The following is a 16,362-nucleotide window of genomic DNA, read 5'->3' as shown; positions in this document are numbered from 1 at the left end:
GCCGCGTGTTTGAAGGTTTTATTTTCACTCAGACCACAGAAGAATCATCACCTCCCGGCTGACAAATCATCATCACCTTTGGCCCAGCAGCACTGCATTTGTTCACATCATGACAGCTCGACTCAAGCATCAGCCAACGAAAGCAGGAGCACGAGGCAGCGCTGCCGCCAGAGGGGGCGCTCCTGAGCCCAGGAAGCAGCTGTTGGGATGACAGGAGTAGCGCTCTACTCCGGACCCGTCAGCGAGCGTTAGTCGTCAGAGTCGGGCCGCAAAGGCGGACCTCCGTCCTCCGAAGCCACGGGGAAGGTTTTCTTGCCGCGTTTCTGCACGTGGTCCTCGTTCCTCTTCTCCAGCGCCACGATCTGCAGAGCACGGCGGTTAGTGGCGCGACATCACCGGCGCGAGCGAGCGAGTCACCTCAGCCACAAACTCGCTCTCGTCTTCCGATCCCACAGGAATGTTGAGTCCAGTCACGGCGTTGAAGAGCTGGTAGACGCTTAGCGCTTCGGTCACGCCTCTCTTCTGGAAGAACTGCGCGCACACACACACACACACACACACACATATGCACGTTTGACCCAGCTCAGCGTAGCAGAGTCAACATGGCGACAGCGGTTACCGTGGAAACATTCCTGCAGTCTCTGAAGAGGAATTCCAGACCGTGAGGATGCGTCGGCTCCACGGACTGACTGACGTCGATCAGCCACACCTGCGCGCGCGCACACACACACACACACACATGCGGGGGAGGGGGGTCAGTGCAGCGAGCGTGTCGGGCGCAGGAGCAGGTCGCACCTTCCCTTCGTGCCACAGCATGTTGTATTCACTGAGGTCAGCGTGGACCAGGTTGCACTCCTGATAGAGCTGCTGCATCACCTGACACACGGACAGACAGACAGACGGACGGACACGTGAGGGCGGCGGTGGCAGCAGCAGGGGCCCGGGGCGGCGTGACTCACGTGTAAAACCTGGAAGGCGGCGCTCTTCAGCTGCTCCTGGTCCAGCATGGCGTCCTTGAGTTTGGGCGCCGGGACGTGGTCTTTGCCGATGAAGGACATGACCAGGATGTGCTTCTTCAGCAGCACCACCTGGGGACAGGGGATCTGGGCCTTCTGCATCCTGTGGCCAGGCCAGAGGGTCAGAGGCGGGGCCGGCGGCGGCCTGGCGGCGCTCACCTGCTCAGGTTGTGCATCTCCTTCTCGGCCCACAGGCGGATGACCTTGCGGGGGTTGAGCTTGCTGAAGCGCTCTCTGAAGCGGTAGTCGTCCTTGATGTAGCGGTCGCGGTTCTTGAACTCGTTCAGCGTGGTCTTGAAGACCTTCAGGACCACCTCGGCTGGCACCGGCTGCTGGTCCAGGCTGAGCAGACACCAGCGCAGCCGGCTCACTGGGACTGTCTCACCCCCTCCCCCACACTCACTCACTCACCTCCCTCCGTCAGCATGAAACACCACAGACTCCTTGCCGGTGCTGATGCAGCCGTTGATGTTGTCCAACACGCCGGCATTGACCATCTTGTACATCAGCAGACGAGTGCGAGGGTCCACGGCTTGCTCCTGCAGAACAGGACGGCGGAGTCAGAGCGAGCGGAGCGGAGCGTGTGAGTGTGAGTGAGGGCCCACAGCAGTGGAGTGCTCCTTCTTGTCGTGCAGCCTGGCGCTGCGCCTCTCCTCGCTCTGGCAGTGGCGCTTCAGGGAGTTGAACACTTGGTTGGACAACTTCAGGTCCATCCCCAGACCGTCACCCACGTGGACCTCAGGAGCGAACTGCGGGACAGAAGAGAAGCGGGCTGGCACCGGGGCGTGCGGGGCGTGCGGGCGGGGCCACTCACGTTGTCCATGCGCGCCGTGTTCTTGCGCCCACACGTCACCTCGTCGTGTTTGGTGGTGATGTTCTTGCCTTTGCCACTGAAGCCTCTCCTGGGCGTCGTCTGAGGCTTGTCTGGAGACACCAGCCGCGTGTCAGACACCGGCCACGCCGGGCGCCGAGGCCGCTCACCTGCTCTGTACGGGTCGTGTCTGGTGTCCTGCCAGTCCACCTCCTCTTCCGAGCTCTCGCTCTCCTCGTACGGATGAACCATGCGGTGGTTCTCGAAGGAGACGGACACTGGAACACAGTCAGGGTCACTCAGGCCCAGGCTGCAGCAGCTGTTGCCACGGTGTGCCACATGCTGTCTCCTGGCTGACCCTGATTCATTACAATCATTGGAGAATGATTCTCTCCCTGACCACAAGCCCAGTGTGCAAATGAGCCACAGTTGCATCAGTGGAGTACCTGTGACGGTCCGCTGCTGGGCGCCGGGGAGCCAACAAAAAAACGCCCAAATATTCCTCTGATTAAAGGGCTGGTTTAGTATTGGGCTGGCCACACTCCTGCATCTCACCATCAACTGGATAAACCCGCAGCTCACTGGCTGCATTGGACCTGCACACGGTCTGGCATCCGTTACCTTTACTGTCGCCGTTGAACTTCTTCTCCTCTCGCCGCAGCTGCTGGTCAAACTCCCGGTCGAACTGCAGCTGCAGCATCTGCGCCAGCATGAGGTCGCTGCTGGTGTCCGCCGGCGGGTCCTGCAGCAGCGGCGAGCTGAGGAGCACGGACAGGTGAGGAGCCTGCGCCGCGGCTGGGACGCACCTGGACTTACGCGGACACCTCCGGGAGGTTCTCCTCGTCCAGCTGTCGAGCCAGTTGTTCACTCATCACCTCCGTCAGAGAACCGACCGCTTGCGCCGGGCCCACCGGTCCCCATGGACTCTGCAGCCAGCAAACCGGCACATGAGTCACCTGACCTGCTCTCGGCGGACGCGCTCGCCAGCAGGAGGCGCTCACAGGAGAGAGCGCCACGGTAGTTCGAGCTGCGCCTCAGCGCGTGTTGACGTGTCCTGCGTCACCCGCGTGACTCATGCAAACACGTCACCATGGCTGTTGCTCAAAACACCGCTGAATGGACCTGAATGCCGCCGCGGCGAGGCCAGTTTGTTTTTCTGTCCGACCACAGAAGAGCAAGGCTCCACAACAGGCCTCAGACTCCACTCGTGACGCAGACGAACTCGGCCTCCTCCGACGGGAACAGCGCACAAGCAGCTGCTCCGGCGACAGCGGCTGACTAAAGACTCACCTTGGCGGTTCGAGCCGTGACTCCACTTGGATCCATGAGGGCGTCAGAGGAGCTGTCTTCCTGGCGGAGCTAACGTTGCTAACAGCGGAGCCAAAGCAGCTAGCGCGACCACTGCCGAGCGTCAGGCCGGTGTCAACGTTGTCAAGCGAGAATAGTCTCGGGCCACACTCAGGAGTTGACTCTTCAAGAGGTGTCGAAAAGGTCAACGCTCAAAAACGAGACAGAGAGTTCCTAACGTGTGTTCAGCGGCTGATGTCACGACCGGAAATGCGTCCGCAGCGACGGAAGAAACGTGAATCTTTCCAAAGTAAAAGCCCCTGGGCGCGCCTGCGCGCTGCGGAGTGCAGCAAATCAGAAGTAAAAGCGCAGTGAGCTTGGAGCAGAACACTTCAGAGTCAGACTTTGACAGCAGTCGCCAGCGCCCCGTCCCGAGGGGGAACTCCCGCTCGGCTCTACAGACCAGGACCTGCCCTGAGGCCGGCAGGCCACAGCTGTCAATCATCTCTCCGCTGGACCTGGTCCCGTGTCCGGCACGGTGACGCAGGTCAAAGAGACGCGCAGGCCAGTTTTGTCGTTTTAATTTCGTATTAAAAATAGACATAACATCTGATCTGGACTCAGGACTAACAACATCTCAAAGCCTCGTCTTCATTTTTCTATTGGTCAGTTTTCCACCTTCCACATTGGTCGGCTCAAGTGGCGCAGGTCTGTGCTCCTCAGTAGTTCACCTCCCTTCAGACTGGTGCTCCCTCTAGATGGCGCTGAGGGTCTGGCGCTGCTGCGGCGACAGCTCCGGGTGCCACACGTCCACGATGAAGATGAGACGCAGCGTTTCAGCCTCCTGCCAAACCTCGTGCTCGAAGGAGTCGTCGAAGATCAGGACCTTCCCCTCCTCCCACCCCCTGAGGTGAGGACAGCACAGGTGATGATGGTGGGTGAGGATGGAGAGGAGGGAGGAGAGAGGGTCCCACCTGGTCTGGTTGATGCAGCGGATCCTGGTCCCAGTCTTGGGGACCACCAGGCCCAGGTGCATCCTGAGTCTGCAGTTGGTGGGGCCAGTGTGGGGCCAGACGTGAGTGCCGGGCTGCATGACGGAGAACTTGACCTGCCGACCCGGGCAGGCGAGACGGGGCTGAGCGAGAGCCAGTGTGCGCGTGCGTGTGTGTGTGTGTGTGTGTGTGCGCATGCATGCATGCGATGCGTGCGCACCTGTCCTCTCTTGCAGCCCGTGCTCTCTGGATACTTCTCCATCAGTGCACAAGTCTTGGGAACCTTCTGGCAGGTGTTGCTGACCCTCCTGCCTGAGACACACACACACACACACAGTGGGCCAGTGAGCAGGGAGCCGCTAACACACGGGGGCTCTCTGCAGCGCCACCTTGCTGCCACAGGGTGTACTGGCCCCACTCTCCTCGCTCCCTCAGGTTCTCCTGCTCTGGCTGGAACAGGCCCGTGTTGTGGTCCATCACGGCCAGACCCTCGTCCCGGACGGTCTTCCAGTTCCTCTCCAAGTCCTGAGCACAGACTGGGGCAGCTCAAGCCCGGCCCCGCAGGTCCCCCCCGCCACACACGCACCTTCACCAGCTCGGTGTAGCCCGTCTCCTGCGCGGTCCACCAGCACTGGGCCTTCAGCCCGGCCACGTTGTAGAGAGAGCGCTGCCACACGGAGGCGAAGTGGCCGCGCTGGTGCCCGCGCTCAAACCACTGGTACGCCTGCGCACGCACGCGCACACACACACACACACACACACACACCACAGCTGAGGGCCCGGCTGCCTCTGACACACCAGGGGGCCACGTCGTCCCCACACTCACGCTGGCGTCGCCCACCCTCTGCAGGGCTTCGCCCAGGTGGAAGTAGAAGCGCCCGTCGTCCGTGCCCGGGTCGTCCGACTCCAGGCCCTCCTGGGGACCCACTCAGCTCTCAGCTTGGTGTGGGGTGTGCATGTATTGCTATCCTTGTATGGAGCCATCTTTGACAAGACCTTCCTCTTATGAGGCCATTTTGGCTGGTCCTCCTAGAGTTTTGAGGGTGAACCAAACTGCTCTCCAGTCTGGTTCAGAGTCAAGGTTACGTTTCGCCATGTGTTTGAGACGGTGAGGTTTCAGGTGAGAGGCTGGGGGAAGGGTGATGTCAAAGAGGGTCCTCACTAAGATACGTGTGTGTGTGTGTGTGTGTGTGTACCCTCAGGTAGGGAATGCTCTCCACGATCTTGTTTTCAGACTTCAAAATGAAGCCGTAATGAACTTTGGCGAAGCCATCGTCGGGGGCGACGGCCAGAACCTGAGGGTCCAATCACAAGAGAGCGCTGAGCGCACGCCGGCCCCGCCCCCAGGCCGTCCACAGACCCACCTCCTCGTACACCCTCTTGGCTCCCTTGTTGTCCCCCAGCAGCAGGTGAGCCACGCCCAGATCGTTCATCAGACCCACGTCTCCTGGGAAGATCTGGACCAGCCGCTCCAGCGTCGCCAGCGAGCCCCGCGTCCGACCTGACACACGCACACACGAGGGGCAGCTGCTACACACGGATCTCAGCATGTTTCCACAAAGCTTAGGCAGCAGTACCAGTGCAAGCCATGGGGGGCAGTGTTGCTCCCCGACACCTAGCTCTAGTGAGACAGGAAGAAGACAGAAGAATGACGGAAACTCTCCGCCCCCCAGTGGCCCTGTATCTCAGGGCCTCAGCGACCAGCGCCTCCTACAACGCTGCCTCCGTTTCCTCTGTTGTGCCAGAGCTACAGGATCAACACTGACGCCACAGTCAAAGCCATGTGGCTCTGGAGCTCTGACTCTGGGCTGCTCCCCCTGCTGGATACATGAAAGAGAAAGCATGTGGTCGCCATGGTACCGAGAAACTGCTGGCGCTCCGCCCGCCGCTTCAGCGCCGCCCTCAGGAGGTCAGAGGTGACGTCAGGCAGATCGGCCGCTTCCCTGTAGCTGTTGATGGCCCGCAGGAGGAGGTCGTTGCTGCGGAGACGCTCGGCCAAGTCGTCCTCCGCCTGGACACAGATGCGCGCAGCAAGTCAGACCTCAGCAGCGCCGTCACTTCTGGTCCCGGTGGTACCTGAGCCCGACCGAAGCGTGCGCGAGGGCTCTGAGGATACTTCCGGACCAAGGACTCGAACTCCCGCAGCGCCTCCTGGAGGTGCCCCTGGCGGCCACACAAACAGCGGACAGGTCAGCGGCGAGGACAGAACCGGGTCGGGTGCAGGCCCAACCTTTTTCCTGAGTTTGTCAGCAGCTTCAATTTCTGTGCGAATGCCTTTGTCAAAGGCACTGAGCAGTTTAGGCTTCTTCTTCTTGGCTGCAGGGGAAGCATCAGAACCACAGACACGTCAGGACCATCCGGACCACAGAACCATTCCAACTCGTGGGCTCACCTTTGACCTTGGGCTGGGGCTCGCTCGGTGGCGGCCCGTCAGCGGCTCCGGTCGGGATGGCCTCGATCTCCCGCTCCCCTTCACTGGCAGACTGGGGTTCTGGTTCTGCTGCGGGGTCTGGCCGGAGACAAGACATGTGCCAGGCTCAGACAGCGGGTGGCGCTGTGGGGAGAACCAACCTGCATCCTGGGTGAGTTTAGAGCTGGTCTGGTACCGACCCGACGGCACTGCAGGACGACACGCTTGGTGAATGGGCTGAAGGCACGGCTTGGATGCTCAGCGACTCACCGGCGCGCTCTTGTGTCGACGGCTCCTCCACCAGCACTGAAGCAGAGCAGGCCACAGTTAGCAACAGCGAGGCTACAGTCAGGCGGAGGCCGAGTCACTGTCTCACCTCCCGAGGTGTCGATGGCATCCGCTCCTGGAAACGAGGAAAGGATGAGTCAGCAGAAACAGAGAGACAAATCATAACAGGAAGTGACACGCACCTGCGCCGCTGGCAGAATCTGAAAGACAAGAGACCATGAGATCCACTTCCTGTTTCCAAGCTTTGACAGGAAGTGGATCTTTTTACTCACCAGGAACAAAGTCTTCCTCTGCCAGAGTGGGATGCTCAGCCCCTGCACACACACACATTTGTATTGCTGTCTCTGTGGGGACATTGTGAGGTTTCTCACAGCCATCGCCCTTTCCCCAGTCTCTCCCCCTGAAGACATGGCTCACCTGAACCAGGAGTCTGGACCGGACTGGGACCGAATTATAATCACCCTGTTATTTAGAAATCTTCATCCTCAAATTGAGGAGCGGCAAAAGGTCCCCACAAGGCAGTATACACAGCCACCCACCCACCCACACAAGGCGCAGGCCAGCAGGTGAACCATGGTTACCTGACTGGCTGGCAGGTCCGGAGTGCTGCTGCTGATTGGTCGACTGACTCGCATGATCAGAGAAGACTAGCGTGAAATGAGAGAGAAGGTTAGGTGTGTGTGTGCACGGGTGTGTGTGTGCGCCAGTGCGTGCGGGTACCTATCCGCTCTTCAGCAGGCTCCGCCCCCGGCGGCTGGCCGACACCTGTGCAGGTGACATCAAACATCATTTCAGAAGCCCCTGCCCCAAGTTAGCAGGCGCTGGCCAGTAAACAGGAAGGTGCCTGACATCATCCTCGGGAGGGGACACGACCTTCGGACCACGGTTCTGCACGTCTTCACGTGTGGAAGACTTGACCGGCAGGGGGCGCCGTATTGTCAGAAACTAACAAGAGGAGAGGCAGTTTCCTCCACCTCGTGCCCTGCGCCTCATCTGTTGCCAGATGGACTCGTGTGGATCCTGGCCCGAGAGCCCATCCTCCAGTGGAGAGTCTGAGTAGAGCTGCTAAGACCCTGGAGGGCCGGATGTGGACAGGACACTCGTCCCCTGACTCGGCTGCCACTGAACGAGTGGACGAATGACCAACAAGGCCACAGGAGTTTACAGAATTTTATTCACAGAAGGAAAACGTCAGTGAGGGGGCTCCGGAGTCCGAGGTCATCTGTGGTTCCGCTGGGACGTGAAGGACCAGGATTGTACCGGGGTCCGGCTGGGAAGGCCAGCAGAGTGGCTGCAGGCTGCTTCCTACCGCTTCCGGCTGGCAGCCATCTTGTCTGCAGTGGCGGTCCCGGTCCCGTGGGTCCGGCCGGGGGCTTTGCGGCGAGACACGTTCCCACCGCCAGGAATGGAGCTCCCAGACGAGCCTCTGTCTCGGGTCAGCCTCACCGCCCGGGTCTGTCCCGGGCTGCTCCCATCCTGTCTCTGTGAGGCCGCTCCAGGAGTCTGGCCTGCTCGCCTGTCTGACCCACTGCCCTCGCTCATCCCTCTTTTCTCTGCTCCGTCCTTCTGACACTCCTCCGCTGCTTTCACTTGAACAAACTGATCTTTCCTCAGCCTCTCTCTCTCCTGTCGCTCTCTCCCCATCCTCTCTTTCTCCTGTCGTTGTCTCTCCATCCTCTCTTTCTCCTGTCGTTCTCTCTCCATTTCTTGTCGTTCTCTCGCCATCCTCTCTTTCTCCTGTCGTCTCTCCGTCCTCTCCTTTTCCTGTCGTTCTCTCTCCATCCTCTCCTCCTGTTGTTCTCTCTCCATTTCTTGTCGTTCTCTCGCCATCCTCTCCTCCTGTCGTTCTCTCTCCATCCTCTCCTTTTCCTGTCGTTCTCTCTCCATCCTCTCTTTCTCTTGTCGTTCTCTCTCCATCCTCTCTTTCTCTTGTCGCTCTCTCTCCATCCTCTTCTTCTCCTGTCGTTCTCTCTCCATCCTCTCCTTTTCCTGTCGTTCTCTTGCCATCCTCTCCTCCTGTCGTTCTCTCTCCATCCTCTCCTTTTCCTGTCGCTCTCTCTCCATCCTCTCTTTCTCTTGTCGCTCTCTCTCCATCCTCTCCTTTTCCTGTCGCTCTCTCTCCATCCTCTCTTTCTCCTGTCGTTCTCTCTCCATTTCTTGTCGTTCTCTCACCATCCTCTCCTCCTGTCGTTCTCTCTCCATCCTCTCTTTCTCCTGTCGCTCTCTCTCCATCCTCTCTTTCTCTTGTCGCTCTCTCTCCATCCTCTCCTTTTCCTGTCGCTCTCTCTCCATCCTCTCTTTCTCCTGTCGCTCTCTCTCCATCCTCTCTTTCTCTTGTCGCTCTCTCTCCATCCTCTCCTTTTCCTGTCGCTCTCTCTCCATCCTCTCTTTCTCCTGACGTTCTCTCTCCATTTCTTGTCGTTCTCTCACCATCCTCTCCATTTCTTGTCGTTCTCTCTCCATCCTCTCTTTCTCCTGTCGCTCTCTCTCCATCCTCTCTTTCTCTTGTCGCTCTCTCTCCATCCTCTCCTTTTCCTGTCGCTCTCTCTCCATCCTCTCTTTCTCCTGTCGTTCTCTCACCATCCTCTCTTTCTCTTGTCGCTCTCTCTCCATCCTCTCTTTCTCTTGTCGCTCTCTCTCCATCCTCTCTTTCTCTTGTCGCTCTCTCTCCATCCTCTCTTTCTCCTGACGTTCTCTCTCCATTTCTTGTCGTTCTCTCACCATCCTCTCCATTTCTTGTCGTTCTCTCACCATCCTCTCTTTCTCTTGTCGCTCTCTCTCCATCCTCTCTTTCTCTTGTTGTTCTCTCGCCATCCTCTCTTTCTCTTGTCGCTCTCTCTCCATCCTCTCTTTCTCTTGTTGTTCTCTCGCCATCCTCTCTTTCTCTTGTCGCTCTCTCTCCATCCTCTCTTTCTCTTGTTGTTCTCTTGCCATCGTCTCTTTCTCCTCTGCAATCCTCTCACTCTGCAGCTTCTCTTGCTCCTCCCTTCCCTTCTGCTCTTCAACAGGCCGCCTATCCTCCTCTCCCCATTCCTTAGGTTCCTGAGCCAGACTTTCCTGTGTGACCCCCTCATCATCACGTCTCTCCCGCGCTGCCAGGTCTTCATCCATTCTCTTCTTCTCCCTGTCCACCGCTCTCTTCTCTTCCTCCAGTCTCTCCTGTGCCTCCTCCAGAGATTTCATCCTGCCAGTCCACACGGCCTCCCTTTGCTGCTCCTCCTGACTCAAGAACACTCGGATCTGGTCCAAGGCCGCCCGGGCGATCCTCTTGGCCTCCATGCTCCGGTGGATCCTCCTCAGCTCCTCGCGGAGGGAGGCGCGGAGGAATGCGCCGCGAACCGCCTGGTCTGCGGTGGAGACGGGATGAAGGAAACGTGCAGTCCTCCAGTTAGACGGACACAGAGCAGAGGGGGCGCTACGCAAAGGTTCGGGCTAACAGATGAGAACTGGTGGGCGGTTAGCACGCGAGCCAGGACCACCGACGGGTTAGTGACACAACGCAGGCACCCACCAGACTCAAGCTCAACCTCGGCCGTTGACATGCTCTCACAATCAGCGACAAGATGCAGTGGGACAAAACAGGAGTCACTTCCTCTAGGTCTGTAAACTAGGGGGGAGGTACCTTGTCTCTGGTTCTTCTCCAGGTCTTCCCTGGGGTCTACAGGTTCAGACTGAGTCAGACTCGCTTCACTCGTCTCCGGACCAATCAGTACTCTACCTTTGCTCCGCCCCTGCGACACCCACTTCCTGTCGTCTGAACAGACAGACAAAGTCTTAGGGGTCAGGGGACCTTCAGCCGCTTCACAAAAAAAAAAAAAAAAAAACTAGGAGGTCAGAGGTCAAGACAGAGTCTCATTGTGTTTCCTCCTCCTGCTGTTGAGGCCCCGCCCCCTCCCGCTCCGATGATGTCACCACGTCAGACAGGAAGGAGAAGAAGCCAAACATCCAATCAGAGCTTTCTTCAGCTAAAATATTTACAACTTCCTCCAGGGAGTCAGCGTCCACTCGGCCGCCATCTTTGTTCAGTCCTGACAGGAGAGAGCCAGAACAGATAGGAGGAAGAGGAGCAGCAGGAGGAAGAGGAGCAGCAGGAGGAGAGAGCAGAGGGGAGGAAGAGGAGCAGCAGGAGGAGAGAGCAGAGGGGAGGAAGAGGAGCAGCAGGAGGAAGAGGAGCAGCAGGAGGAAGAGGAGCAGCAGGAGGAAGAGGAGCAGCAGGAGGAAGAGGAGCAGCAGGAGGAGAGAGCAGAGGGGAGGAAGAGGAGCAGCAGGAGGAAGAGGAGCAGCAGGAGGAGAGAGCAGAGGGGAGGAAGAGGAGCAGCAGGAGGAAGAGGAGCAGCAGGAGGAGAGAGCAGAGGGGAGGAAGAGGAGCAGCAGGAGGAAGAGGAGCAGCAGGAGGAGAGAGCAGAGGGGAGGAAGAGGAGCAGCAGGAGGAAGAGGAGCAGCAGGAGGAAGAGGAGCAGCAGGAGGAAGAGGAGCAGCAGGAGGAGAGAGCAGAGGGGAGGAAGAGGAGCAGCAGGAGGAAGAGGAGCAGCAGGAGGAAGAGGAAGAGAGGAGAGGAAGAGGAGCAGCAGGAGGAAGAGGAGCAGCAGGAGGAGAGAGCAGAGGGGAGGAAGAGGAGCAGCAGGAGGAAGAGGAGCAGCAGGAGGAAGAGGAGCAGCAGGAGGAGAGAGCAGAGGGGAGGAAGAGGAGCAGCAGGAGGAAGAGGAGCAGCAGGAGGAGAGAGCAGAGGGGAGGAAGAGGAGCAGCAGGAGGAAGAGGAGCAGCAGGAGGAAGAGGAAGAGAGGAGAGGAAGAGGAGCAGCAGGAGGAAGAGGAGCAGCAGGAGGAAGAGGAAGAGAGGAGAGGAAGAGGAGCAGCAGGAGGAAGAGGAGCAGCAGGAGGAAGAGGAAGAGAGGAGAGGAAGAGGAGCAGCAGGAGGAGAGAGCAGAGGGGAGGAAGAGGAGCAGCAGGAGGAAGAGGAGCAGCAGGAGGAAGAGGAGCAGCAGGAGGAAGAGGAAGAGAGGAGAGGAAGAGGAGCAGCAGGAGGAGAGGGGAGTGATGGAGAGCGAGCATGAACTGAAGGGAGAGGGGGAGGAGAAGGAAGGGGGTGGAAGGGAGCGGACGATATAGGAAGTGAAAACAAGAAACACATCGTCAGACGAGGACACTTCCCTCCCACCTAAAGTCTGTTCCAAGGCCAAGTCACCTGCAGTGAACCTGACCTTGGCTTGACCCCTCCCCGACCCCAGTCAGTCACCGACTGTTGTCCGGCCGCGCAGAGCCCCACACGTTAGTTCACGCTGCTTCCTGTTTACTGGTGAGCGAGCGTGTGCTTGGACAGTGTGCAGCTCCCCAACAGAATGTGTGTCTTCACAAATTCTTGTGTGACAATGACAAAAGAAACTTGCCGAGCAGAATCTTGGCGTCGTCCATGTCAAAGTCTCCATCGCCGTCGGAGTCGTAACTGGACAGTTTTCCTGGAGAGGGAGGAGACGTGAGCTGAGATCAGGCAGAACAAGGGTGACCTCAACAGTGAGAGGTCACGTGAAGGTCACATGGCCCAAATGATGATTGACACATGTGGTCAAGACGCTGCAGGCAGGAAGAGGTGATCAGCACTTCCTGTCTGAGCGGATGAGGATGATGAGGACGCTACACCAGTACCTTGTAAAGCTTGAGAAAAGTTGCTGTGAAACTCCTGCGCTCTGTCTGCAGCAACGACAGAGCAACACACACACACACACACATTCAGCTCCAGTCCGTGTGTCAGTGTTCAAGTGTGTGAGTCTGTATGTCTGTGTGCAAGTGCTCGAGTGCGTGTGTGCGTGTGTTTGTTAGGGTGTGTGTGAGCGCGAGCCGTCGGCCTCTGTGACCCACCGAGGACGCTCTCGTAGTCGACGATGTCGAAGTAGACCACGGCCAGCGAGCTCCAGACTCCCAGCAGAGCCAGAAGCATCAGCCAGGTGTAGAATTTGGTGCCGCCCGTCGTCTCCTCAGAGCACCGCCCACTCCCGCTCTCAGCTGCGGGGGATTTTCCCTCTGTGGACAAACCACAACGGTGACAGGAGACACGGCCGAGCCCATGACCCACACATGAGGAGGCCCAGAGAACACGGAGTCCTCCCTCCTACCCGAGTCAGTGGCTGTCACCGCCAGCTCTACCTCCTGCTGCTCCTCAGCAGCATCTGCCGACCAGACATGGTCAGACGAGTCCACACCAGGACCAAGCCCGTGAGACTGGACCTACCTTCCTGACCAACCTCCTCCTCTGGCAGAACCTCCTCCCCCTCCTCATCATGCACCTCCACCTCCTCCTCCATGACCAGCTCCTCCACACCAGCAGCAGAGGTTCCATACCGTCTGTAGCGCTGCATGAGTCCCAAAGATGAGGTCTGACCCTCAGACAGAACCTCAGAGGTCCAGACCTGCGATGATGAGGCCCAAAGATCCCCAGGCACAAGAACCAGAGCAGAGTCATGCTCCTCCCTGCAACCTGACGCCCCCTATTATTAGAGTTGACAATCCAGAGTGTGTGCGTGGGCGTGTTTTGCCAGACTTGTGAGCACCCACACCCTTCTTGTGAGGACATTTGGGCCTGTCCTCACAAGGTTTAAAGGGTGAAAACCTCAAAATAACTGGGTCTCAGACTGGTCCAGAGTCCTGGTTCAGGTGAGTCATGTGTTTAGAGGGAGAGGCTGGGGAAAGGGCGATGGCAGTGAGAAACCTGCAAAAGTCCTAATAAGGACAGAAATACAAGATTGTGTGTGTGTGTGTGTGTGTGACAGATGCCAGAGAAGTCAGAACAACCTCAGATGACCGTGACACTGGTTTGCTCAACAGCAGGCAACACACACGCACGTGTTTGTCTTCCTAGGTTAGTGGGGACCTCTCCTGGCCATCACCCTTCCCCCAGCCTCTCCCCCTGAACACACGGCTCACCTGGACCAGGAGTCTGGACCCAGTTAGAACCACCCCCTTATTCTGAAGTGAAATACCCACATTGAGGCTTGAACTTGTGGGGTCTGGCAAAAGGGCCAAAAGGGGTTTCCCCCCCACAAATGGGGCTCACGAGGGGCACGCTCTGCTGAAACGCACTGACACGCACAGAGGGGGGGCGCAGCCCCGCCTGGCATCGCTGGCTGGGCTCGGCTGCGTGGAGAGCAGGAGGAAACACTCCAGCAACTGTGAGAGCAGGGTTTCGTACAGCCCCTGAACGCGTCATGAGTGGGGAGAGGAAGCCGATGTTTGGGTCACCTCAGTCTGCTCTGTGACCAAGGGCTGGTTCCTGCGTCCTCCATCGGAGAGCCTGAGCTCAGTCCGCCGGTGGAGGAGGTCAGGTGGCGCCGGTCACTGGCTCTGCAGACCAACCTTTCGTGGTGAGAAGGGACGCACTGTTCTCTGCCAGATTTGAAACATTGCATGAATGGCGTTGTTCAGCCAAGAGAGTTCATGTGCATTGAATACATTTTTTAAGTCGTTCAGATCATAATAATGATGAAAGCAATACACTTCGATCCCATGACACCACAGGCCCATCGTGTGGACAGAAGCCTCTGGATAGTTTGGTCAGACTACAGTGCTATTCTCTGTCTGGTTCAGTGTTCACCCTCCACACCAGTGCGCAGACTTTGGAGCACATTGCGCTGCACAAGCGTCGCCATGACGACAGTTGGGACCAGTCACGCTTCACACTTGACGCCACGGTCAACACAGAAATGGTCAAACAAAGAGGAGGGGTGTGAGACAAGTCTGGTCTCCAGCCGACCGGTGCCGTCGCCGCTGAACTGGAGGATTGTGTTGCCAGGTTTCTACAAGGGTGCTTCTGAGGACCGGGCTGCCGAGTGTCCTCAGGAGTCCATTTTTGAAAATGAAAAACACATTGCATTGCACGGCGTTGCTGAAGAGAGGTCAACATCATGGGCCACGCTGCTGAGAGCGTCACAGGCCTGCCGTGACTGTGAGTCGCCGAAGCAGTCCTGGGACGGAGTGTGGCAACGCATCACGTCCTCACCATGACCAGAGTTCAACACACAAACAAAGAGTGGTGTCAACCAACCTGCCGTCTGACCTACCGGCCCACAATGCACCGCGGTTTTCCCACTCTGGGACGTCGCCCCTTCCAGCCCAGACGGGGTCAGAGGTCGGGCTTTCTCATTCTGCAGCCCAAATGACGGCACACGCAGGCCTCCTCAGTAGAGCCTGGGGTGGGAGCGCGAGGGCAGGAGGTCAACACTGGGCAGCAAAGACAACACTGCATGGCTCTTCTGGGAGTCTGCTCTGATCGACGGCTCGGTCAGGATGAGTTGGCTCCTCCATTTGAATGTTTTTGACTAGACAAATGCTCTCACTGCTTCCGTCCCCCTCACCTTCCCCTCCCCAGCTCGCGGCCCACCACGCTCCCTCAGACTCTCCACTCTGGTCCCTGCTGTCCAAGCCTCAGTCTCGCCACCACTTCCACAAGGACCTGGTGTCTGACATCGCAGCTACTGAGCCGTCTGGCCGGGGAATGTCTCGTCCCTCCTGTCGTCAACTCAAAGTTGACTTCAATTGGCCTGTGGCCAGACACCAGCAAGCTCGCGCGCCAGCAGATGCCTCAGCAGTTGAGCGGCAGCTAGCGGCTAACGCAGCGGCTAGCATCTGCGTCTGGAAGAAGGAAGAGGAGGAGAGGAGGAGGAGAAGAAGAAGAAGAAGAAGAAGAAGAGAGGGGGAGCAGGAGAGGGGAGCAGGAGAGAACTCGGTGAGAAGTCGGTCCTCCGCTTCAGGAGCTTCTGGCGCCGAGCACGGCGGCAGGGAAGCCGACCCAGGTCCCGCCAGACTTCCGTCACTTTTGCACCGTTTTAAGAGTTTCTCGGTCCATTCGTTCAGGGGTCCCGCTTAAAGAGTCGATCAGCGTAACATGGCCACTTGATACCAGCCGGCTCGCTTCGGTGGAAACCAAATCCACTGAAGGGAAGAAACCCGAGCATGAAGTTGAATTGAATCGCCTCGGTCAACAACCGTCCGCGTCAGGGCAACACGTCCTGGCTCCGGCTCCACCCAGAGGCACCCGGTACCGACTGCGAAGACACCCGGACTCGTGACACGCTGTTTTCATTTCTGCTCGGGTTGGATCCGATTCGCAGCAGCTCGGACTCCGGCTCGGGCTCGCGGCGGGGACTCACCTTTCTTGCGGGCGGATTTCGGATTCTTCCTGTTCGCCATGGGGTCGGACCGGACCGGAACACTCGGCGTGTCAGGCGCTTTCCCTCGCTACCGTCGAGTCGTCACTTGGTAACGGCGAAGCCTCTCCTCCGTGGACCGGGGAAGCGGGAAGAACCGAGGGCGGGTCCCAGCAGTGGCCGGACCAGTCACAGGCTCGCGTCTCCTCCTCCCAGACACGTCCAAACGTGGCAGCGGAGGGAGGCTGAGGGCGGAGTCCAGGTCCGCTTCTCTCACCAGACCGACGCTCGCCAGCCGTGGTCACCGAGAGCGGTCTCAGCAAGTCCGCAACGCGGAGTCGGTGTCAAGTGCAATGGAAGCGACAGTGCGGCTGTGCGCTGACGTCACCGCCCCTTCAGCGATATACAGCCCTGCAGTGGTC

General features: G+C 58.6%; 2 protein-coding genes across 11 annotated transcripts; both read right to left on the bottom strand.

Annotated features, from left to right (window-relative positions):
* Positions 1-4: 4 nt before the first annotated feature.
* riok3 (RIO kinase 3 (yeast)) lies at positions 5-3,385 on the bottom strand. Its single transcript, XM_053859136.1, has 13 exons — positions 3,118-3,385; positions 2,644-2,753; positions 2,449-2,585; positions 1,998-2,105; positions 1,831-1,940; positions 1,622-1,765; positions 1,428-1,555; positions 1,176-1,358; positions 960-1,119; positions 796-876; positions 620-709; positions 418-531; positions 5-362 (listed from the first exon to the last, which is right to left on the bottom strand). Exons 1-13 carry the CDS (start codon positions 3,151-3,153, stop codon positions 249-251), a joined length of 1,515 nt encoding a protein of 504 aa, XP_053715111.1. The 5' UTR covers positions 3,154-3,385; the 3' UTR covers positions 5-248.
* Positions 3,386-3,717: 332 nt separating this feature from the next.
* unm_hu7910 (un-named hu7910) lies at positions 3,718-16,309 on the bottom strand. 10 transcript variants are annotated; one of them, XM_053859110.1, is made up of 23 exons: positions 15,944-16,273; positions 12,660-12,821; positions 12,447-12,491; positions 12,191-12,259; positions 7,525-7,569; positions 7,386-7,451; positions 7,077-7,118; positions 6,987-7,004; positions 6,893-6,919; positions 6,787-6,822; positions 6,678-6,725; positions 6,499-6,615; positions 6,337-6,422; positions 6,183-6,269; positions 5,967-6,117; positions 5,471-5,607; positions 5,303-5,401; positions 4,933-5,022; positions 4,693-4,830; positions 4,496-4,631; positions 4,327-4,418; positions 4,089-4,222; positions 3,718-4,019 (listed from the first exon to the last, which is right to left on the bottom strand). In XM_053859110.1, exons 1-23 carry the CDS (start codon positions 15,981-15,983, stop codon positions 3,869-3,871), a joined length of 2,016 nt encoding a protein of 671 aa, XP_053715085.1. In that variant the 5' UTR covers positions 15,984-16,273; the 3' UTR covers positions 3,718-3,868. The 10 variants fall into 10 exon arrangements, with proteins under 10 accessions (XP_053715085.1, XP_053715083.1, XP_053715082.1 ...); XM_053859108.1 differs by having other exon boundaries at positions 3,718-4,222; positions 15,944-16,277; XM_053859107.1 differs by having other exon boundaries at positions 4,693-5,022; positions 15,944-16,276.
* Between the last annotated feature and the right edge of the window lie 53 nt (positions 16,310-16,362).

This window comes from Synchiropus splendidus, chromosome 3, assembly GCF_027744825.2.
Source record: "Synchiropus splendidus isolate RoL2022-P1 chromosome 3, RoL_Sspl_1.0, whole genome shotgun sequence".
Classification (NCBI taxonomy): Eukaryota; Metazoa; Chordata; class Actinopteri; order Syngnathiformes; family Callionymidae; genus Synchiropus; species Synchiropus splendidus.
This window is presented reverse-complemented; position numbering and strand designations above follow the sequence as displayed.